The sequence below is a fragment of the Vitis vinifera genome, chromosome 11 (genome assembly GCF_030704535.1).
Source record: "Vitis vinifera cultivar Pinot Noir 40024 chromosome 11, ASM3070453v1".
Classification (NCBI taxonomy): domain Eukaryota; kingdom Viridiplantae; phylum Streptophyta; class Magnoliopsida; order Vitales; family Vitaceae; genus Vitis; species Vitis vinifera.
Window position 1 is genome coordinate 7,493,174 of NC_081815.1, and position 23,624 is coordinate 7,516,797.

Sequence of the window (23,624 nt, forward strand, 5' to 3'; positions counted from 1 at the left end):
TATAAAACATAATAAAGACCCACTCATCCCTCAACAAGAACCAGAATGGGAAATGACCCGTTCAGATGAATTTCCAGAATTTTGTACTCGCTTTAGAGCTTTTCAAATCTATGATCTTAGACCAACCCGGAATAAATTATTTCATCTCATTGGCGAAACAAAAACCATGTCTATATGGAGAGTAAAACCTTTAGAACACATTATTGTTCCAAACCCTTTTATTACTTTAGAAGAACAGGATTTTATAAACGAACTCAGTGTAGATATACCGGAACCATCTTCCTACCTCAGCGATGACGCATTATTTTGGGACAACCTGGACGATGAAAGTTATCATAATCTACAAAATGCAATGGAAGGATGATGTCAGCAATGACGACATTAAAGCAGTAAATGCGTCTTCAACTACAAAAATTAAATATGGCAATACAAGTTCAGAAGCAGTAAAGGCATCCACAAGCCACGTATTATGCAAGAAAATGACAAGAGAAAGAGACAAGAAGGAAGAGAAGAACGGATGAATAAACAAAAGTCACAAGTAAAAGTCTCAAAAGTCTTTGTATTTATTTTATACCAAACCTCTGAACACTGTAAATATTTTCCTACCATCCAACCACTTGAAATTAATTCTCACCTGTATTCTCACCTGTCACTTGTAAATGCTTTGCCTATAAATTAGTGGTAGTAAAAAAAAAAGAAGTGTGCCCGAGAAAGTGTGTCAAAAGGTGTGTGCAATAGTGTGCAAAGTTGTCTGTAAAAAGAAGCTCCATCTTCAGCCTTGTACATTCATCAGCAATCAATAAGAAAGTAAGAATTTTCTGTTAAATTTTTTGCCTTCATTTAAATTTATTATGTATTTTTCTTACCCTTAGGGGGTAAAAAGGTAAAGTAGGGAAATGAAAATTATTTGAATTATTTTTAAGTTTTCTTTACTAGTTAATATATGTAATATACATGGATCCTTTTTATATAATGTTCTCATCAACATAATAAAAAAAAAATCGAGTTATTTAGAAAATTTTGGGTGTAAAATCATGTTTTAAAAAACTAGAGTCTTTAGTCTTAACCCTTGACCTCAAACCTGTTTTTGCCGGAAAATTGGCGTCTTAGGGAGACTATGTCTGGTCAGAAGGGGGGTATTACCTTGACACGAAGTGATGTTTTTTAAAATTTTGAATTTTACTACCTGAATTTTTGAGATATCCGATTTCAAAAACTTAATTTTATACGTTGAAAAACTTTCATTATAAGCATAGAAACCTTTTATGTTATTTTAATAAGTGTTTGAAAAAATTTTATATTAAAATATTAAGTTTTCCAAAATGTCTGAAACCTTTTATGTTATTTTAATAAGTGTTTGAAACTTTTATGTTAATTTAATAAGTGTTTGTAAATTTTATATTAAAATAGCTACTTCGTATTCATTCAAATATTTAAGAGAGGTTAAGTTTTTAATATCTGTGGTTAAATCTTTTACAGTAGTTCTTAAATTATGTAATTTATCACAAGTTTCTCTAAATTCTTTACGTTGAGCATACAACCTATTATTAAGTTCTTTTACACGATCATAATCTATATTATATATACTAGGAGGATAAGGAATAAAAGACATTAATTCTTATGACACTAATTCATGTTAAGTAAGCAGAGCAAATAAAGATTCAGAATAAATTAAGCAAAATTAATCAGACTTTATATGGGGTAAGATAAAGTTCGGTACTCTGAAAATTAATTTGAATCTACAGTCTCCTTTCCTAATTCATTATGTTGGATTTTTCCAATTATTATAGTATATGTGGAACACTGAATTTTGTTGGAACTCCTAAAGGGCTTACAAAAATAATTGACTATTTGAAAAGTAAATTTGAAATGAAAGATCCTTGAAAACAAATTTTTTTTCCTCGACCTACAGATCAAGTACTTTTCAAACGAAATATTAGTTTATTAGTCAACATATACAAAGAAATTCTTGAATCACTTTCATATGGATAAATCACATCCATTAAGTTCTCTGATGATAGTTCATTCACTAGAAGTGAAAAATGACCTCTTCTATCCTAAAGAAGATAATAAAGAACTACTTGGTCCAGAAATACCATATTACAGTGTTATTGGTGCACTGATGAATCTTGCAAATTATACACGACCAGATATTGCATTCCTTGTTAATTTACTTGTGAGATATAGTTCTACACCAACTCAAAGACATTGGAATAAAGTCAATATTGTACTACAATAGCTCAATCTTAAATGAGGTATGTATTTATCTATGGTGATATGACAATATCGTGGAGATCAATCAAGCAAATAATGGAAACATGTGGACTATCCTCCATCAAAGGTAATGCTATCAAGTTAATAATGTTGCTTGCATTGCACAGATTAAAGAATGATACAGTAAGGGTGATAGAATTAAGCATATATCGTCCAAGTCTTTTACTTTCATTAACCTAAGAAGAGTGATGAAATTGCTATTCAACGAATAAGATCAAGTGGCAATTTAGTAGATCTATTCATAAAGGCATTTTCAATTGCAATACTCAAAAAACTCATTGGAATATGTCGACTCAAAGATCTCCATGTTGTGCTACTAGAGAAATCAACATGAGGGAGAGCTAATTGATAAGAATATCACTACGCTGCACTTTTTTTTCCTTCGTCCAAGTTTTGTCCCATTGGGTTTTACTGGCAAGGTTTTTAACGAGATAGTTGTGGGAATCCAAAAGAATATTGTACTCTTTTTCTTTCACTATGGTTTTTCCCATAGGGTTTTTCATAGTAAGGTTTCAATGAGGCATATTCTTATGATCATCCAAGGAGGAGTATTGTAAAATATGAGATTCTGTATCACTATGATAACTTGTGGATGATCATCCGTATTAATGTACATCTCTTTGTAACTCCCTATAAAAAGGGAGATACCTGTAATGAAAATTAATCTGGTTCTCTTCCTACATTTTGTTCTATTTTTCTTTGAATATCTTTGTTTATTATCTCGTCTTTTCTTATTCTTATTCTTTTATTTCACAACATATATATATATATATATATATATATCAAACTATAATTATATAAATTTTTTTAAATGTATAAATCTATTTTTTTTTTATTATCTTAAAATTTTTGTTTAAAATTTTTTATTTTTAAATATAGAAAGGTATTTTTGTTAAAAATTTATATTTCATATTTTTGTTCCATTATTACTTTTATTCTTTCTTTTTTGTTTGATTTTTGCATGTTATGTTGTCCATTTTTCATTTTTGTTTCTTTCATTTTTTATTTTTTATTTGGAAATAAATAAATAAAATATAATTAATAGTGACAAATGAAAAGAGAAAAAGAAGAAATGTTGAAAAATAAAAATAAAACTGGTCATTTTCGTGCATTTTATTTTATTTGTGTGTTTCGATTATTCTTTTTTTTAAACAATTCCATAAAAGAAAAAAAAATGAAAACGATTGACATAGCAAGGAAGAAAATAAATAAAAAACTAGAAAAACCAAGAGAAAAAAAATCAAAATAGAGGTGATTTTCTTGAAGAAAGTATTCGAAAGTTGAAGCATGTAAAATGTCGAAGAGGAACCTTCGTTGTAGGTGGGACAAGAGAGAAAGTTGCTTTGAATTTTGAAACTTTACCATCAAAATCCAAAACAAAATCAAGTGCAATTTACGCAATTTTGTAGGGAATTATTATTATTATTATAATGGTATAACAAGTTTAATATAAAAAAAAAAATTAGTATAAAAATATTATAATAAAATAATTAAATTTATTTTCAAAAAAATGAAAATTAATATAAAAATATTAGGGAAAAATTATGTGTACACATAAAAAAAAATTAAAAATTAATAGATTAAATTACTATTGAAATTATAATCCGACTTAAAGTCAAATTAGAAGAATTTTATGAAATGTCATTTCAAAACTAAAATACTAAAAAATGTGCAGAATAAAAAAAAAATTATAATTTTGTTGGTGAAATTATGACTATAAACAATAACTCAATTCATTTTCAACTCTAGTAAAAATTTTGATAAGTTGTGTATATGCATGTCTTGTTTAAATCTCAATATCTATAAAATCTAGTGAATAATAGTGTAGACTCTGCATTTCGCACGATGTGTTCCTACTCGATGGCGAGACTCGCTTTTCGTTTATTTGTGAAAAATTATGATTTTTAGAAAAGACTTGGAGTCGCCACTTATTTTTATTTTATTTTTTTAAGGGAAAACAAAGTAAAAAAGAAAACTCTAAGTGTGACTCCTTATTTGGAAAATATGGTCTGTGAAAAACCAAACTTGGGTTCGGGGGGTCAGGTTACTTATTGGAAAGGTACGGTAAATACCGTAGCACTCCTCTAAGCCCTTAAAAATGGGTCTATACTAAATAAGGTGAGACAAACATGACAATTAACTAGGAGATCAATGGATACCAAAATGATCATAGATCAAAAGTAAGTCATGATAATGAATAAATAAACAAAGTGAGAGTGAGAGCGTACCTTGGCAATAGGTAATAAAATGCTATCATGGAAACAAGGTTAGCTCAAGTATAAAATTATCACGTGCATATCAAAAATCAAGCAATATTCGTTAAGCATGGCAGTTGACAATCAGAAGAGAAAACTCATATGTGGGGCGCCCACCATAGCCCAATTTATCTTGCATGAATTAGTCTCACAAATTCCATTATTTTGGAATTATGAAAAAATCATTTTTGCTTATTTAAAATCAAGATAAATAGAAAATTATTTGAAAATCGAAGAAATTTTGTATAAGTGCACACCAAAATGATAATGGCAGTAGACTCATTAAAATCAAGATTTTTGGCGACATAACACCTTAATAAAGGATGAAAAGTTGTAGAATTAAAAAATATTTGAAAACTGTAGTGGAATTAAAACCGTTCAAGAGAAAACTAGAGTTTTGAAATTTATTTGAAAATTGTAGTCTTGAAAATTAAATTTAAGAATTGGAATTTTGGAAAATAAATTTTGAAAGAAATTGGAATTTTGAAAATTATTTGAGAATTGGAGTTTTGGAAATTAAATTTGAAAGAAATTGGAGTTTTGAAAATTATTTGAGAATTGGAATTTTGGAAATTAAATTTGAAAGAAATTGGAATTTTGAAAAGTATTTGAGAATTGGAGTTTTAAAAATTAAATTTAGGAATTGGAGTTTTGGAAATTAAATTTGAAAGAAATTGGAGTTTTGAAAATTAATTGAGAATTGGAGTTTTGAAAATTAGTTTTAAGAATTGGAATTTTGGAAATTAAATTTGAAAGAAATTGAAATTTTGAAAATTATTTGAAAATGGAAGTTTTGAAAATTAAATTTAAGAATTGGAATTAAATTTGAAAGAAATTGGAATTTTGAAAATTATTTGAGGATTGGAGTTTTGAAAATTAAATTTAGGAATTGGAGTTTTGGAAATTAAATTTGAAAGAAATTGGAGTTTTGAAAATTAATTGAGAATTGGAGTTTTGAAAATTAGTTTTAAGAATTTGAATTTTGGAAATTAAATTTGAAAGAAATTGGAATTTCGAAAAATTATTTGAAAATCGTATTTAAGAATTGAAATTTTGAAAATTTATTTGAAAATAAATTTGACAATCGGAATTTTGAAAAATTATTTGAGAATGGAATTTTTTAAAAATCAATTTTTTAACATAAAAAGATGGATTAGGGGGGTGACACGTCAAACATTGGATAGCAACCTTCGAGAGTGGAATCCCAAGGTTCCCCTAAAAAAATACCTCAATGCCTAAATGGCTAAGCATCTGTCCAAAAAAAAAAAAAAAAAAAAAGTAGCAATAGTAGATTTTCCATATGTTCTAGTCAATGCTAATATCTTAATACTTCTTGGAAGAATTTTTGCAGCAAAATCCAACTCAGACAATATTCTCTCCCTTGATTGCAATAAAAAAGAAAGTCCATGACTTTCCAAGGGAACTCCTGGTGAAACAACTACCATTTCGGCATCCTTGAGAAGCTTTGTATCAAAGTGTCTAAGAACAGTTTTCAAATGACCATGCTTTTCAAACAAGGGATCGAGCTCTAGTGAGAGCAAGCTTTGTTGCAACTTTACTAGATTTTCCCAACAAGAAAACAGAAAACTCTCAACCAAACCCAAATTCATAAAAGATAATCAAACCATATGGGAAACATCCGGTTCGACACAGTCTTGTAACGAATTTGACTTGGGGTCTAGAGATTCATGCTACCTCAAGCTCTTTCTTGTCAGCCTCATCATCCCATGGTTTCACATCCTAGTGTACGGTCCCATACCCAAAAATGCATAAACACCAAGAACATGGAGAAAACAACAAAAACAAAGCACAAATGAAGAAAATAATATGAACCATCAAAAGCCACACTTCATGTCTTAGTCAGTGGACTTAAAGATAGGTGGATTAAAAAGATTTCTAAATGTCACAAAAGAGATAAAAATGAGTTGGACCAATTTTTGAACACAAACAAAAGCAATAGAGGAGCCATTAACTATGAAAAAGAATCCATGAATCACCCAAAGATCAACAACAACACATCTCAATAATAGCAGATGAAAGAAAAAAATTTCACAATGGAGAACTTACTTCAGGGAAGATGTTGGAGGTCATTCTTCTCTGGAGCCCAAGAACCCACAAGTCTCTTCTCTACTTCTCTCAACTCACCATTTCACTCATAGAAAAATGATTCATTCTAACTCCCCTCAAATCTCAGCTCACCTCTCTTCTTTTTGTTTATTCTAAAATCCCCCAGCTGCCACAAAAACCCAGCACCCACTCTCTAGATTTTTCTCCCAAAAAATCCTCCTTAACTGTTACCCGTTTTTCTCCATCATTTCTTCATAGTTTTCTTCATTTTTTCCTCGGACCCCCTTATCTTTTCAGCTTTCTACCCCCTCACAGCTCGCCCTCTAGACCTATAGCTACCCCCCAGACTACTCCCATATTTTTTTCTCTCAAGCTCTCAAAACCACCACAGCGCACCTAGCTCTCCTTCAATCTCCTTGCTTGGTTTTTCTTTTTTTCAAGTTGTCACCTTCTCTAGTCCAGCTCCCCATCTCCAAGCTTCAGTTTTTCTCCCAAAAAAAGCCTATCATCTCCTAGTCTCATCCTTTGCTCAAGACAACTCACTCATGCTCTGTTTTTCTTTCATTTTCAGATCCTTCATCCGTTCTATTGTTCTTGGTTCAGCGGAGACGTCACCACCCTCAACCACCACCATGGCAAGTTGGTGACGTCCTTTTCCATGCATCTCAATCATGTAGCTTGGCCACCTCATGGAGAGGTCGTTCCCCACTCTTCCAAAAAAAAAATGTAACTCACTCCCGGGTGGCCAATGAGGGGTCTACAAATAGTTACATCAAAATGATCAATTCAAAAGAATTTGAGTCCGTATTAAAGGAGCAAAAAGATTTATTGTTGAAAGAAATATTAGAAAACACTTTGTACTACTACATCTTTTTTCGGTTCGAATTACTAGCTCCATAGGATTGCGACCCATCAACTATGTTATCTGAGATGCTTGCTAATCTACATGATCACTTCCCATTGGCATCTTTCATAAGGCCATCAAGAGTAGATATTTTGTAATATACACGTGGATACATTTTGGTATGTATTTTGATATTTTATATTATTTTGTATTTTTGGTGTATTGACATTTTCATATTAATGTTGGGAGGTTGGATTAACACTTAAAAATTTTAAATACATTTTTACCTATGTTATTCATCATGGATGAAATAAGTATTTTTGAAATTTTAATTTTTAAGATTTTACTTTATTCCACTAATTTATTTTTATCACTTTAATCAATTCTATCTTCATAAAAAAAATAATAAATAAGCTTTATAAGAATTCATTTTTATTATCAAATAAATATTTTTTTCTTAACAAAATAAATATTTTATAATTTTGAAATAAAATAATAAACACTATGTAACATTATCAAACGAGTTTTTTTTAAATAATTATTGATTTTATCAAATAAATAAAATAGTATTTTAATCTATGGACCCTTATTATTTTTCTTTCCTTTTCATGTATCACATGTTTAATTATTTTTTTATTAAAAATTAGTTTTTGATAGGCATTGCTACTATAATACCACTTTCTTTTCATCAAGAAGAGGCATAGGAACCCATTATGATTAGACAATGGATCAAATCATGAAGTCACATCTCACTAGTAGATTAAAAAAAAAATATTTTATAACTTTCTTGTTATCTTTTCATTTTAAGGGTAAAGTAGGAAAAACAATTACCATGCACTCTAACATTGATTTTAAATTTATTCCAAAATTACCATAAAAAATTTTCCATGAAGGTGAGGAAAGTGGTGATGTGACAAAAGGAGGAAGGGATGAAACGAAGAGAGAGGTGGTGTCGACTAGAGGGTGGCACCGTGGATGACAGTCCTATGATGCCACACCGAAGTGAACGTGTGGGCTAGTAGTAATAGTGGAGAGAAATGGATGCAAAAAATGGGTATGGTGGGCATATGAAGAGAAAGAGAAAGAAAAAGTTGTGATTTATAGCGGTTGGTGGTATTGGAGAAAAGCAACATTTGGTGTTGCAGAAGAGAGACAACGTTGTGTCACATGATGCACAAATGACCCTCCCCATGGGCTTATATTGGAGGTGGGAAGCTTTTAGAAACTCCTCAAGCCATCTACACTAAACCATTGGTGGGAAGAGTGTGGAAGCTTCTAAAAAAGCCTATCTTTACACTATGGTGGAAGGCATGAGAAAAGTCCAAGACTTTCTAGAGAGTTCTAGAAGTTTCTTGTATATTCTTGTACATATGCCTGTACATAGAATTACATAGGGTGTTCTAAAATATTCATGAGTTGTAAGGATTTCTCTAAGGTTCCAAAGAGTTCCATTAGTGTTTATAAATAAGTGAGGGCCTCATTTGGCCAATGCACCAAGCAAGTGAGCTTCCAAGCATTGTATAACTTCTTTTGAAAGCAGTAAAGCTTCCATTCTTTAAGTGTTTCTTACTACGGCCTCTAAAGCTTTTATGTTGGGTGCGTCTTAGCGTAGCAAGCTAAGTATCAGGAGTAATGCTGACTTAGCAAGATCAAGGGTCTTGACTTGTCTAAGTGCCTCACAAGCTTAGGAAAAGACTAAGTTTGTGACAGTTGGTAGTAGGTTGTGGATAGGTGGTGGTGGTGATATGGAGAAAGTGACAGAAACATAGAAGAAGAAAGAAAAAGAAAGATGGGAAAGAAAAAATGAGAAAAAAAAAAGACTACTAGGTAGGGGAAGCTATGAGCGGTGGCCAACGACGACGCTAATGGATAATGTCGTCAATGGTGGCGGTAGATTCGATGGGAAGTGAGAGGCGATGATGAATTGAACTTTGGTGGCAAATCATACATGACCACCCTCCTCCCATCGCAATCACCATCATTCTCATTTTCCGCTTAGGATCAATGTGCCCCCTCCCCTCTAAACAACATTGACAACCCCCCCCCCCCCCCCCCCCCCCCCCCCATTTTTTTCATTTCTAGTGTTGTTTTCTACAATTAGAACTAGGTTTTCAAAAACATCAACTATCTCTGGAGGAGTAGTACTAGTACTGTGAATGATTGAAACTATGATTTCAAAATTAGGTTGGGTTCCAACATAGAGGTAATTGAGGTTGTTAAGCCTTCAGGAAGACATGCACAAGTGAACAATGTTCCTAGAGATTATAGTGGTGGAAGAATACCATAAGAAGATAAGAAAAGAAAAGGGAAAAGGACTCTCTCTCATGCCCCCTACCCATTCTCAATGTTAACACCTTTCTCTAGCTGGCACCATCCCCTCCAGTCGTCACCTACCCATCATCACCACCATCCCTTACTTTCATGACAATTTTTTTAAGATAATCTTGGAACAAATTCAAAAACATTGTTAGAGTGCTTGAATTAATAATTTTTTTTCTCCACTTTATACTTAAAATGAAAAGATAAAAGCAAAATTCCAAAAACCTTATAGCTTGTTTAACCATATAACTTAAAAACGGTTTTCTAATTTTAAAAATAGAAAACGGTTTTTTAACACTTTCAATTGTGGTTGGTCATTACTCTCCAAAAAAAAAAAAATTAACTAGATTGAAAAAAAAAATCAGGAAAACCTCATTGATTTAAATTATTATTTAATTACTCGCATAATCGTATGATTATTATTATGTTTTTGTTATGTTATATTAACAAGTGAATACTATGTTATTGATTCTGGATATCCTTGTATTATGGGTTTTCTTTCTCCATATTGAGGTGAAAGGTATTATTTGTAAGATTATCCTAGCAGAAGTTGTCAACCAAAGACTGATAAAGAATTGTTCAATTATAGGCATTCCTCATTTATAAATATAATTGAGTATTATTTGTGTTTTAAAAGCACATTTTTCAATTTTAAAAATGATGTCATCTTACAAACCAAGTAGACAACTATAAATAGTTGTAGCTTGTTGTACTCTTTATAATTTCATTCATAAATAGACTTAAAATGATGTTATGTTTAGACAATGGGAAGAAGAACTTGAATTTGAAGATAAGGACGATACTACAATTGAAGTAAGTTATGCAATGAATTTATCAGATGAAGCAGCAACGATTATGATAGCTTATCGAGATCATATTTCATAGTAGAAATGGAATGCTTATGTTAATAGTTTGTAAACATTAGTCATTAAATAGTTATATTAATATACAAAGCAAGAATGTGAAATATGAAAATTGTTTAACTATTATAATTGACTTGAAGTGTTTTGTGTGTACTTGGTTTGCAATTATTTTTGTTAGGTGCTTTCAATTTTTTTTTTTTTCCTATTAAAAAAATCAATCCAACTATTTATTTTACTCTCTTTAAAAAAAGAATATTAAAATTATTTTTAATCTTATAGTAATTTTTGTTTCATTTGAATAAAAAAATTGTTTAATAATTAAAACAATTATTTATCTATAATTTATATATAATTTAAATTTTATTTATTTATTTTTAGTGAGATTTAACTTGAATGTGATTTATATTAATGTAAATTCAAATTTAAAAATAAAAAGAGAAAAATTGTTTTTAAAAACAAAGTCGATTCTTTTATACAAACAAGTTTTTGTTTTTTGTCTTTAAAAACTATTTTTGAAAACAATTGACCAAACAATTTTTTTTTTAAAAAAATACTAAAAAATAACTGTTTTTTATTTTTTATCTTAAAAATAATTTTTAAAATTAAAAATTACGATCAAACGCCTTATTTTGTTTTTATTTTTGGTGTATGGTTGCATAATTTTTTTATTTTTTAATACTGAATTTCAAGTAAGCTTATAATTATATAATTAAAAACCTGTTTGGTAGTAATTTTAAGAAGTGATTATAATCTTTCTAACACTTAAAAAAATTTATTTTTCAAGTATACAATGTAGATATACTTGTTAGGATCACTGCTACACACGCTCTATGTAGACATATCCCACTTCTAACTCTTCTACTTCTGAACTCTTTTGATGAAATCCAAGTCCCAAATGCAGCCGCTGCTTCAACCAGGTCTGCTTCATTCTCATTTCATCACTTCCTTTTTCTATTAATTATTTTATGATTGTCCTTTTTGTTTCTTTTGTATGAATCCTAAGTGTCTTATTGTTTTCCATGGGCAGAAAATACTTCCATGAGAAATTCTTCCCCAGAAAATTTAAGGTGATAAATTTTCCCCAACCTTGTCTGGTAATATACCCATGTTTTTTTCCTAATCTTTTGCGTCAAGCTTGGAAACTTCTGCTTCTGTCTTGTGCCCCTTATGATGGGTTTTGGAGTCAAAATAAGAGACGTAATGATGAATTCCAGATAATCCATATCTTAAAGTGAGAAAACATCCAAAAAAGAATTTGTTGTGTTGAGAGGGATTGCTTGAGAAATTCAGGATTAGGGAATTATTTTATCTCAGTGTGGTTTAGAATTCCAGTTTGGCAAATTCAGGATTCAGGACTGGCTTTGGGCTCAAAATGATTTGGGGTTTCTACTCAGAAACATCCAAAATTGAACTATTTGACAAATTTGGGGTGTGGGAGCTGTTCCTTTGTTTGTGGGATATTTGTGAATGATTATGGAACTGCTGAACTGTTTTACATAAATTCAAATTTTATTTGCTTGATGGGGAATTGGTCTGGGAAAAGATAGCTGATCACATTATCCCACCTTTGATATCAGCTGTTGCTTTGATTCTCAAACTTTTAAATGGAGAAATGACTGTTGTAGAGAAGAATAAAGGGATTGATGTCATGGGATAAGGTTTTGTTGGGCGGACTTGTTTTCCATGTTTTTTCTCCTCTAAAGGTTAGGGGTGAAAGCAACTTATAGCTGAGGGTTGTTTTCAGAAATAAGCTGATCATATCATAGCTGACCGATTTCTTCTTTGGTCATCTTGAAGCAATTTTAGTATTTATTTTTCAGTCAGCTACCTTCTATCTCTTCTTAGCTATCTAAAAATCCTCACTCATCAGCCTCCCAATATCAATGAGATGGTGCCCAAAATCTGAAGTGGCTTGAATTCAGTTCAGATCTAAATAGTGGTTTCTGGCTGTTGTTAAGCTGTTTATTTTTACATGGTAAAAACATCTAAAATTAGTAATAAGATTTAATTATTGTCTTTCTTCTTATAACTAACAATGTTTTCAATTATCTCAAAATACCACAATACATTCCTTCTTATTTTATTAAATTGGAATAAGATATTTGAAAAGTAATAATTTGAAATAATAATAATAATTTAAAATATTTCCAAATAACAAAAATACGAAAATTGACTACATTAAACAATGATGGTAATTAATTATGATAGAAGTTAATGTTTCTAACTATATTTGGCTATTAAGAAAATGTTAGAAATTTTCTAGGTTAAGTTTCCTTAATTTTTCTCTCTTTTTTTTTTCTAGTGGATGTTTAGATAAATGTGAGTTATGTTTTGGAGTTTTAATTGGAGAAATTCTGTTATGATGTTTTATGTCAGTTTTGTTGCATTCTGAGGTGTTGAACTTTGAAAAATTGTACTAAATTCATTTTTTTGTGCAGATTTTATGATTTCAATGTTGTTGTTTTCCCTTTTGAATAAGGAATATAAAAACATTTATGGAGTTTAATTTCTTTGAAAATTAGATGAGTTATGAAACCAAAATAGTGGTTGCATGTGGTTGAATCTCGGTTTTTATTTTAGAACTTTGTGGAATTATTTTATCATTTGTCATCCAAATCAAGCAATTCTTATATTTTTAGTTTTGAAAATGAATTTCAAAAGCATGGACTAATTTATACTTTATGTATATGAGTTTCACTTTGTATATACTTTTTGTTTTTAAAAACAAAAAGTAGGAAGTGTATCCAAGTAGACACTTATTTATTTTTACTTAAGTTATAAAGTAAGGAGGTGTTTGGTAAAACTTAATTCTTATTACTAAATAACTTAAGTTGACTTTAAGTTAAATTATACTTAAGTTGTTAACTTAAAACTTATTAGTAAATTCTTACTTTAAGTATCAAGGTTGTTTGATAAAATTAACTTAAAACTTATTTTAAATCATTAAATTAACATGCTTATCCTCATAAGTTAGAATTAGGGCAAAGGAGGTTGAGTAACGGTGGAGGTCATGGAATAGCAAAGGAGATCATGGAGGTAATTAGAGCAAATAGGGGTAAAAAGGTAAAATGAAGATGTGGACTTAAAAATAAGTTAATTGTTTGTACTTATTACTTAAAGTTGTTTTTTACTTTAAGTCATACCATTAAGTTATTTCACAAAACATACTTAATTGACTTAATGACTTAAATTAAATCATTAAGTTACTTTAAGTTATTAAGTTAGTTTACCAGACACCCACTTACTCTACATCTTAAATTTAAATATTCTTTAACTTAATTTTGGTCTATTTCATTAAGTATTAAGTTGTTTATTTTTTACTAATGTTTGAATGTTATTAAATATTAAATTGGTTGTTTTTAATAATTGTTTGTTTCTTATTACTTTATATAATTAAAATAAAGATATTTGAAAACCAATAATTTAAAAAATAGTAATTTAATATACTTTTGAAATTCCAAAATACCACAACTGATTAGTTGTTTTGGTAATTGGGTAGTAATAAGAGTCTCTAATTATTTGGTTGTAACAAAATGTTAGAAATTTTCTGGTGACTTACATATGGTGCATATTTAGACCTATGGATTATTTATGATTGAAATGCATGTTCAATTATTAAAATTAATTCATTAATTTTCAGGTTTTCAATTTATGAAATTAAGAATGCCAAATCCTAACTTTTTATTTTTTATTTTTTATTTTTTTCAAAATTAATTGAAATTGTTGATTCTAGTGGATATTAAGATGAATGTTATGTCTTGGAGTTCAAATTGCATGAAATTTGAATGGTTTGGTTTATTTTTAAGTCAAGGGTTAACAAAAAATTTTAAAAATGAATTTGGTTTTATTTGAAGTTAGAAATCAGGTTTGATCGTGGAAGAAAGCTAAAGGTTCGAAAAGATAAAAGAGAAAAAGTGACATTTTCTATTATGATAAGTTAAAAAACAATCAGGTCTAAAATGTCTTAAGCCTGAAGCTATTTGCTTTTAAGACTAAAGTCAAAAGGAAAAAAAAAAAGAAACAAATCAGGCCTTGGCCTTTATCTGTCTACCCTTAAGTCTATTAACCTTGTAAAACTGCTATGACTTGGGGGTGGGATATTCCATAAATAAGAAAACCCCTTGTTATGTTTCTCACTGAGATTAATTAGGGGCCTTGACTGGGTTTACTAATATGTAAAATGGTTTGACAGGACGGGGAATTAAGTCTTTGAGGCAATGCACACTGTAAGGTGTTAAAAAGACTGGAAACCTCTCTTATGTCAACACTTTGCATGTTCACAGACGGGCTTCAGTTTGATCAATCTTTACAGGGTATTATTCTGTTAATATGATCCTCCTCTGTACTATAAAATCCAAATGCTCTAAACTACTGAATGCATTTGGTCATGTAAACAGGACAAAATACATAAATAAATAAATTATAAAAAGACCAACATCCCTGGTATATTTTTCATACTATTTAACATGATAGATGTGTTCTTGAAGCATTGTATATGTGCATTTTTAGATTTATTTATGCATCTTCTAACCAGGAGTAATTTTCTTTATGATATTAAGAGTTTTAATTGGTATTCTCATGATCACTTTTTTTGGTGGGAAAAGAATGGAGGAGGCATTACCAAGACCATCTGTTCCGTTGTGGGAACGGTTTTCCAACTTTTGGACCAGCGCCTGGGAAACATACAAACGCAAGCCAACCTCGTATTGGGTTCTTCTCATTCTAAGCAGTGGAGCAATGCTTGTGGCATTTCCTGCTTCTAGCATCCTATCTCGTCTCTATTATGACAATGGGGGCAAAAGCAAATGGATTATTTCATGGGTGGCTGTGGCAGGGTGGCCTCTAACTGCGTTAATGTTAGTTCCCACATACTTATATTTTAAAACCTCGCCTACTCCTCTGAACCTCAAACTTGTTATGTCATACATTGTGTTGGGCTTCTTAAGTGCTGCTGACAACCTCATGTATGCATATGCTTATGCCTACCTCCCTGCATCAACTGCTTCTCTTCTGGCATCATCCTCCCTTGTGTTCTCTGCACTGTTTGGTTATTTTCTTGTTAATAACAAACTCAATGCTGCAACTATAAATGCTGTTGTGATCATTACTGCTGCTGTAACAATCATTGCCTTGGATTCAGATTCAGACAGGTATGATAATGTTAGTGACAGCCAATACATTATGGGGTTTATATGGGATATCTTGGGATCTGCCCTCCATGGGCTCATTTTTGCTCTTTCAGAGCTAGTGTTTGTGAAGTTACTGGGGAGAATTTCCTTCCATGTTGTTTTGGAGCAACAGGTCATGGTATCTTTATTCGCCTTCATATTTACCACGGTTGGGGTCATTGTGGAGAAGGATTTTCAAGGGATGGCGTCTGAGGCTAGAAGTTTCAAGGGTGGCAAAGCTTCATATTACCTGGTTCTCATCTGGGGTGCCATTACTTTCCAGTTGGGAGTTTTGGGAGGAACTGCTGTGCTTTATTTGTCATCCACTGTGCTAGCTGGTGTTCTCAATGCAATAAGGGTACCACTCACCAGCATTGCAGCTGTTATATTACTGCATGACCCAATGAGCAGCTTCAAGATCCTCTCTCTGATCATTACCTTTTGGGGATTTGGGTACTATATCTATGGCAATTCCGCTGTGAGTAAAGATTCCTTGTCATAGTTGCCAACTGATTTTTATTTTTGCTAATATATGTGTGATAGATTTATAGATTGAGGAATTGTATTCATTCTCAATAGTGCCCATTAGCAGGGCTTACATTTACAACTGTAATATCTTGCTTGTTATTTGGTTGCATAGAAAGTTGTACGAGACGGGCAGAAATGTGCCCTGGTAAGAACCTTTGAATTAATATATGCATGGCCACTGTTTTACTCAAGAATTTATTGATTGAAAGTTTCCAGATTTAAGGTTTTCTCATTGTATATACATTGTGACAAACATCTATGATAATACTACAATCCCAACAATGCCATGTCTAGTTTTTCTGAAACAAATGAGGTTGGTTTTATTTGTGCTGTAGGATAAAAATTGTTTCAGGTTTAACATTGTTGGCAAAGGAAGTCTGACTATATGAAATGAGCCAAGGATGTTGGGATTAGTAGAACCAACAATCCACTTTCCATATTCAATCCTCCAAATGGAAAAAAAACATATTACCTTAACACGATAAAACAGTCAACCTAGTGTACAAGATTAATCCACTTAATTGGAACCACAGATCTCAGGTAAAAACAGGTGTATGGTGAAGACACTAATAGCATGGAATGTGGAGTAATGAGTCAGATTTCGCCTCTCTAAAGTAATCTGAACCTCATTGTTTTCATTATTCAAATTGATGGTATGGAAAAAAATTGGTTTGCATTGGTCTATTGATGATAGAAGGGGGGATGGTCCAAACCTGGACTGAGAGCCATCTGCTCTTGGTTTCTTCTCAACAAGGATCAGTTGGGCTCTCATGTTGTCTGCTTTGTACTGCTTCATTTAGTGGTGGAATGGGCTGTGCAGAGTCTCTGACAATGCATTTTTATTGCACTGAATATGCCCATTGGTAGCAGTTTGATTAGCTACTGAACACCTGTCCTCGTAGGGCTTTGATTAAGTTTAGAAAACGCTTTCTTGAAAGCATTTAAGAATACCCAATGCATTTATTCTTTTGATTATTTATGCATTCATGTCAAGGAAGTCAAACTGAATGAAGACTTTTGAAGGAGGTTATAAACCTTGATACTGGTGGAGACTCTTAATTAAAATTAAAATTTAAGGGGTTGTTGGAGAGTTATGTAGACTTGATCATAAGCAATAGGTCAAGCCTTCCACTTGGTTTTTTACTAATTTTGGTTGTTCCCTAGTGAGTTGGTTCATGTACTAAAGACCCATTGGCTCTAGCTCTCGATTGTTGGTGTGTAACAGTTACAGGTGAATAAAATATATCCAACTTACCAATCAAAAGTGGAAAAGATTCCAAGAATAGGTGGCTTGAAATTGAGAATAAAATAAAATAAAGTCTGCAATTTGTTGTGTGATCTGGGTAGGAAATTCAGGAAAATTAGATGATTAGGACTTGGTTAAATCAATAAACACAATGGTCTAAGTATACAGCTAATCATTTGATGGTTTTAATTCGACTGCTCACTGAAGGAATTCAGGTTGAATACCATTATTCTAAGCAAAAATCTTCCTGGACACTCTGCATGGTGGCCATTGACAGAGGGGAAAACCTGTGTCGCGCCAGACTTCACCAGTTCAATGGAGTGAATCAGGATTATGAAAACCACTTGCACCAATCTACTTTCAAAGAGGATGCATGATGAACCCTGTTTGCCCCAAAAGATGTGTAATGAATAAACACCAACCATTTTTTGTATTTTGCTTCATGCTGCACTTGCCCAAATCTAGCAAATATAGCAGATGCTGGTACTTGAAAGAGAAATGAGTACAGTAGGAACGGCATAGATCAAAGACATTGCCAAATTACCTTTTAGAATTGGCATCAAAACATTATCATTTTTCTTTTTGGGGTAAAATAGTATGTTCCATGGAAAGTAAGCTTATCAGCATAAGATCTTTGTCCAATCCAAACAAACAGAAAATCCTGAAAGAAAAGGAAAAGGAAAAAGAAGTCCTAAGCATGTGAACTTGAGGCTTAGTAAAAGACCAAATGCATTGACACACATGCAAAAGCAAATATTCGGCTAAGATATTCCCTAGAATGGCTGACTGAGAATCTTTTTGTCTTTTTTATCAGAAACAGACGATGTGTTTGTATTAATAAAAGTAGAAGCCGAAGAAGAGGATGAGACATCCTTCCCACAAAATACAAAACATGACCAAAGACAGACTGGACTCCACTATACAAGGAGAACTGTACCCACATAAGCAGAATGGCTGACTGAGAATCTTATGAATCATTTGTATAATTGTTTTTCCCCCACTCAATCTGTGTGGCACAATTAAGGAAATGCCTACCAGAAATTTGTGGTTCTACATAGTATAATCATGATACAATAATTTTTACAAGTAATCCATTCAGCAGGAAACAAGGCTAAGCAAAGCTATGGTGGAAGCAAAGATTCTAACTTTCCAGCAATATCCGAGAGTGGAAAGGATTATAACAATGAAAAATGACAAACATAATCCAATATTATGGAGTTAAAGACTATATTATATAAATTTCACCCAGCTGTAAATGCAAGGTTCCTTTGTTTGGGGATCAGCAGCTCCTGTTTTCCCTTCATATCCCCTCCACATGCCAGAAAACAAGTTTTAATTACACAACTAAACGAGAATCATAATAGAAGTCTGTTGCACACACATAGTCGATAAAACCCCTCTTTTAACTACATGAAAGACGATGTTTGGTTTTTAGCTATAGCTATTGCCACAGCCACATATTTAATTTTTAGGACCAATGTCCTTAAGGGCACAGATCTGCTCCTCTCCCATTGCAGACATGACAGTCACCACAAGGTCTTTCCCATCAGCGAACCCATCTTTAATCTATATACAAGAAAGCATACAAAGATATTTAATCAGTATGAAATGCATAATCTATCAAGATGGCAACAAAAAGAGTCCAATAAAAGGCAACCTGGCTGAGCAGATTGTCATCGGTGGGAAGCCTCAGATCATCCTTGGTGTTTCCATTTTCAGTTAAAAGACTCACCTAAAAGAAATCAAAATCTATTTAGTTTAGATCACAAGATAATATTTCAATTCCACAAAGGCCAGTTTGGCTAGCAGAACAGTCATACTGAGTATACTTGAGTGTACACACAAACATTTGTTTTAATCAGTTGAAAATCTTCAATAAAATTTGCATGGCATTATCTAATCCAGATAGTATGGCAGAAACCAGGGAACCTTTAGGCCTCGCACAATTCAAATGCAGAAAACATGCTAAAGGCACACTTCAGTATTAACTGGTGAGAAAACTTACAAAACCATCTTCAGAAATATCAATCAGCTGATAGTCAGTACGATTAACATGGGGAACCTGAGAAAACAAGAATTGAAAAAACCAACTGATCAATAATCCAATCAATTTAAATGGGATTGCCATCCAACTTGGGTGGAATTACAAAGTCCCATCTCCTGGAAAAATGGAAGAACAGTATTCTAAAGAAAGTGCAATAAAATAAAATAGTATACATCACAGTTATGGGATGAAGGAACAATATCTTCAAGTTTCTTCCCATTAAATATGTCAATTCCCACGAAATGGCACTTGGCATGTCCATGCTTGCCTGTTTTTGAGGTGGAAACCTCTACAACCTATTTGGAAAACACAAACCAAAGTGAGGAGCTCGTAAATTGTGAATATCAGAAGCCAGACAATCTCTGAGCCTACCACACCAAATGTACCAAAAAATAGAGGAAAAAGAGTATAAAATCCTAGAAAAAAAAATTAATTACAGCAAAAATAAGAGTGGTAGCTCATTTGGCCATCATTTCATATATAATGTTGGCATGTCAGGACATTGTCTGGAACACAACATGGGGAGGTCTAAATACCCTTGCAAAGAAGCTATACAAGAAGGCTGTCCCCATGTTTCAAAACTCTCCTGAGAGACGGTTTCTACAAATTAATTTAAGGAGATAATATCTTATCAAGACCAACAATTGATGGAGATTTAATGTCTCCATTTTTTTTTCCTTCACTTCAGAAAGTGGATAATTAATTTTTTTTCTTTTTTTAATTTCCCTTCATTCTCTCCTACTCCTTCAACTGGTGGATTAGCAAGGCCACATTATCATCCAGTCTGATCACAACTGAAGACCTTAATGTCACATGCTTTCCTGAGCCTAAGAGTGCGAGTTTGAGAAAAATAGTATATCTTATTGGTAAGTACTATGTTAAGTTTATCCAAAGGGCAAGCTAATTGCCTTGCTTTGATCTCTCCTCTTCATTCAGCACTATTATGGGATACTTCCTTACAAACTACACCACTTTGTCATGATGAAAATCGAAATTCCACCACATCTGTTAGGTTTAAGTATGAAAAGAAAGAAAGCACCATTTGATCACACATTCTGGTCAAAATTCAGAATGGCTCAGGTTACCATAATTTGATGAGAGAGAGAGAGAGAGGGAGAGAGAGAGAGAGAGAAAAAGACAAAATTAGAAGGCATGTGACACATGATGCATGATCTACAAAAGTTCAAATTCAAGAACAGCTCATATGTATATTATTTATGATAATTGGATCTCAGGAACCCATATTTATCACACCCAACCCATAAATTTAAAATTAAGCTATTCAATTAGGGCCAACACCGTCATAGAAAGGGTCATTCACTACACAAAAGAAATTAGAAAAGCCCCACATTTTCGGCTTCAGGCAATACCCCGGGTGTGGTGATATGTCTTTACCCATTAAAACCCCCTGAAAGAAGATGCAAAACATCAAGCCAGGTGCATCAAGTTAAGTTGACATTTTTAGGCGGTCATTCATTCTCAATCATGAACTCTGCTTCCATATAATCAATCTGGGATTTTCCATTAAGCTCACAGGCATGCTCAACTATGGATAACAACAGTGTCAGTACAAAGACTCCCATACAGGACATTTAATTTCTAAAAGAAATACCCATATCAAAAAATCTTCAAAAAAGCACAAATTATATCAATTAAAATATATTTAATTTCCTCTTATTTGAAAAAAATATATATATTATTTTCATTCACACCAATTAATAAATCTCCAGACACCCTCATGCAATTATTTAATTGAACTCACAACCAGCAAAAGAAATACAGCTACAAATTACCCAAATCAACATAACATCACATAACCATAAAGATCTGAGAGATATAATACAAACCCACATAAATTCAAACATCAGCACCCAAAAAATTTAAAAGAAAAGCAGAAAAAATAAAAAATTAAATAATTTAAAAAAAAAAAAGAAGGAAAAAGGAAAAAGGAAAAAGGAAAAGAAGACCTTGCAAGGCCTGGCCTTGATGACGATGTAGCCATTCTTGCGAATTGCACCAGCTTGCTGAGGATATGTCTTTGAAGCCCCAGCATCAGCCTTGGAGTCGAAGTGATGTTCCTCGTCAGACATGTCTCTAACTTTCCCTCTCTAACTTTCTCTCTCTAGAATGAATTAAAGAAGAGGAAGACTTCTCTGAACAAAGATTACTGCCTTTTATTAGGGTGCGTTTGGATCCACTTCCTCCCTCTATTCTCTCTCTAGGGCTACACCTACCCTCAAGTTCCTTATCCTCCAGTTTCCTCCTCATTATATTTCATGCAAATAAAATAAAATATATATAAAGTAGAATAATTGAACATAATGAAAAAAAAAGTGAAGTATATATATATATAAAGTCAATAAAATATTTTTATATAATATTTTAAGTTTATTTAAATTATTTAACTTTATTATATAAAAATTAAATAATTAAAAAATATATATATTTTTTACTAATTTTAATTATATTTAATTTCTTTCATAATTTTTATGAAAAATCATGAAAAAAAAAAATTTAATGTCCTTTTTTCTTTCCTTAATATCTGGAATCAAATATAACCTATATATTATAAAATATTTTTTTGTGATTATATTATCTTGATTTTTCAATTGTTCTATATTATTAGAAAATATTTTTTATTTTTTACTTTTATCAATATTAAATAATAGATAAAAAGGTAAGGATATATAAAATTGTTTAAAAAATATAAATATTAAAATGTCTTTCCTATTTTAAATTTAGAAAAAATTTTAATAAATTTTTTAAAATATAAGATAAGTACTGAAAAAAAAGAAAGACAGATAGAGACGGGAATTATCCAACATATAAATATAATTCAGAATTAATTTTATTACGTGGATTTTCTTTCTTTTATTTATTATTATTTTTTAAAAAAATGGCTGCTTGCAAGTTACAAAATGGTGATGGAGGTGACAGATTTTGGACCATCAGTCCCCCCGGGTCTGAAGAACCTCACATATTCTCCTCTAAAATAATGCAGTGGGGAATCAGAATTGGATGCCTCTTTATAGATCACATTTATTCTAACAACCAATTTTTATTTATTTTTATTTTTATTTTTGGTTTCTCAACTATTTAGCTACTTGAAGTATAAGAAAAAAAATCCCCCACAAAATAATATTACATTTCAGCTTCTTTTATTATTATTATTATTATTATTATTATTATTATTATTATTCTTATTTTAATACTAATTAGACTCCGTTTGATAATGATTTTAAGAAATATTTCTAATTTTTTTAGTATTTGAAAATTTTTATCTTTTAAGCATTAAAAATATAAAAATACTTCTTAAAATTACTGTCAAATAGACTTTTAGAACTTGTTTGATAGTAATTTTAGAAAACATTTTTAATATTTTTAACACTTAAAATTTTTTATCATTTCAGTGTTAAAAATATTAAAAACATTTTCTAAAATCATTATCACTCGCACTTTAAGAGCTCATTTGATAATAATTTTAGGAAACGTTTTCAATATTTTTAATACTTAAAAAATTTTAACATTCAAGTACTAAAAATGTCATAAATATTTTATAGAATCATTATCAAATACACTCTTAATTTATCGGTCTTCATCTAAAATATGTCATAATGCTACTTAGGTTTTCCTTTCAATAGGTCAAAAGAAGGTTTAAAATCAAAAAAGAAAAAAAAAATTGAAGCTCTTTTTTTCTAAAAATAGTTATCAGTCATGAGAAGTTATATAGTGATAAATTATACAGAAATAGTGTCAAAAATAGGGAGAAATCTCATAGAAATAAAGCAGAAAAAGCATGTTGCATGTGAAACAAATCAAACAACAGCCAACAACAAATATAGAAATCCCATGGAGTGGAATGATATGATATTTTGGGGGGCCCAAAGTAGTGGACTTGGCAAGTGGAACCCAATCACAGATATTGGTAAGCACTAGAGGCCCAAGCCGGGCCCATTTCCCAAGAATCCCTCAAGATAAGAGGATCAAATTGTGATCACCTGCCCTCATCCACCGTG

The 23,624-nt window shown here is 31.4% G+C and overlaps 2 protein-coding genes across 6 annotated transcripts in view; one reads left to right on the forward strand and one right to left on the reverse strand.

The window, feature by feature from the left end:
• Window positions 1-16,512, forward strand: part of LOC100253298 (probable purine permease 5) — a 75,806-nt gene extending 59,294 nt beyond the window's left edge. Inside the window, exons 1-4 of one of the 5 annotated variants that reach the window (XM_010647072.3) lie at window positions 11,420-11,539; window positions 11,650-11,689; window positions 14,815-14,935; window positions 15,227-16,512. In XM_010647072.3, the coding sequence (XP_010645374.1) occupies window positions 15,228-16,292 (1,065 nt within the window). In that variant the 5' untranslated portion in view covers window positions 11,420-11,539; window positions 11,650-11,689; window positions 14,815-14,935; window position 15,227 and the 3' untranslated portion in view covers window positions 16,293-16,512. Of the gene's footprint in view, window positions 1-11,396; window positions 11,540-11,649; window positions 11,690-14,814; window positions 14,936-15,226 lie in introns of those variants that run through there. The other 4 variants (XM_059740868.1, XM_010647071.3, XM_059740867.1 and 1 more) reach the window with 4 other exon arrangements.
• A 2,265-nt stretch (window positions 16,513-18,777) lies between these two features.
• Window positions 18,778-21,928, reverse strand: LOC100267006 (eukaryotic translation initiation factor 5A). The gene is made up of 5 exons (XM_002273229.4): window positions 21,576-21,928; window positions 19,782-19,904; window positions 19,570-19,626; window positions 19,222-19,296; window positions 18,778-19,130 (listed from the first exon to the last, which is right to left on the reverse strand). The coding sequence occupies exons 1-5, from the start codon at window positions 21,696-21,698 to the stop codon at window positions 19,026-19,028; spliced, it is 483 nt and encodes a 160-aa protein (XP_002273265.1). The 5' UTR covers window positions 21,699-21,928; the 3' UTR covers window positions 18,778-19,025.
• Between the last annotated feature and the right edge of the window lie 1,696 nt (window positions 21,929-23,624).

Excerpts from the sequence above, each read along its gene's own strand:
- LOC100267006 (XM_002273229.4), bottom strand. The coding sequence starts at position 21,698 with ATGTCTGACGAGGAACATCACTTCGACTCCAAGGCTGATGCTGGGGCT. Across the intron at positions 19,905-21,575 it reads TCAAGGCCAGGCCTTGCAAG|GTTGTAGAGGTTTCCACCTC; the intron begins GTCTTCTTTTCC and ends TTTTCCAAATAG. Across the intron at positions 19,627-19,781 it reads CTTCATCCCATAACTGTGAT|GTTCCCCATGTTAATCGTAC; the intron begins GTATACTATTTT and ends TTGTTTTCTCAG.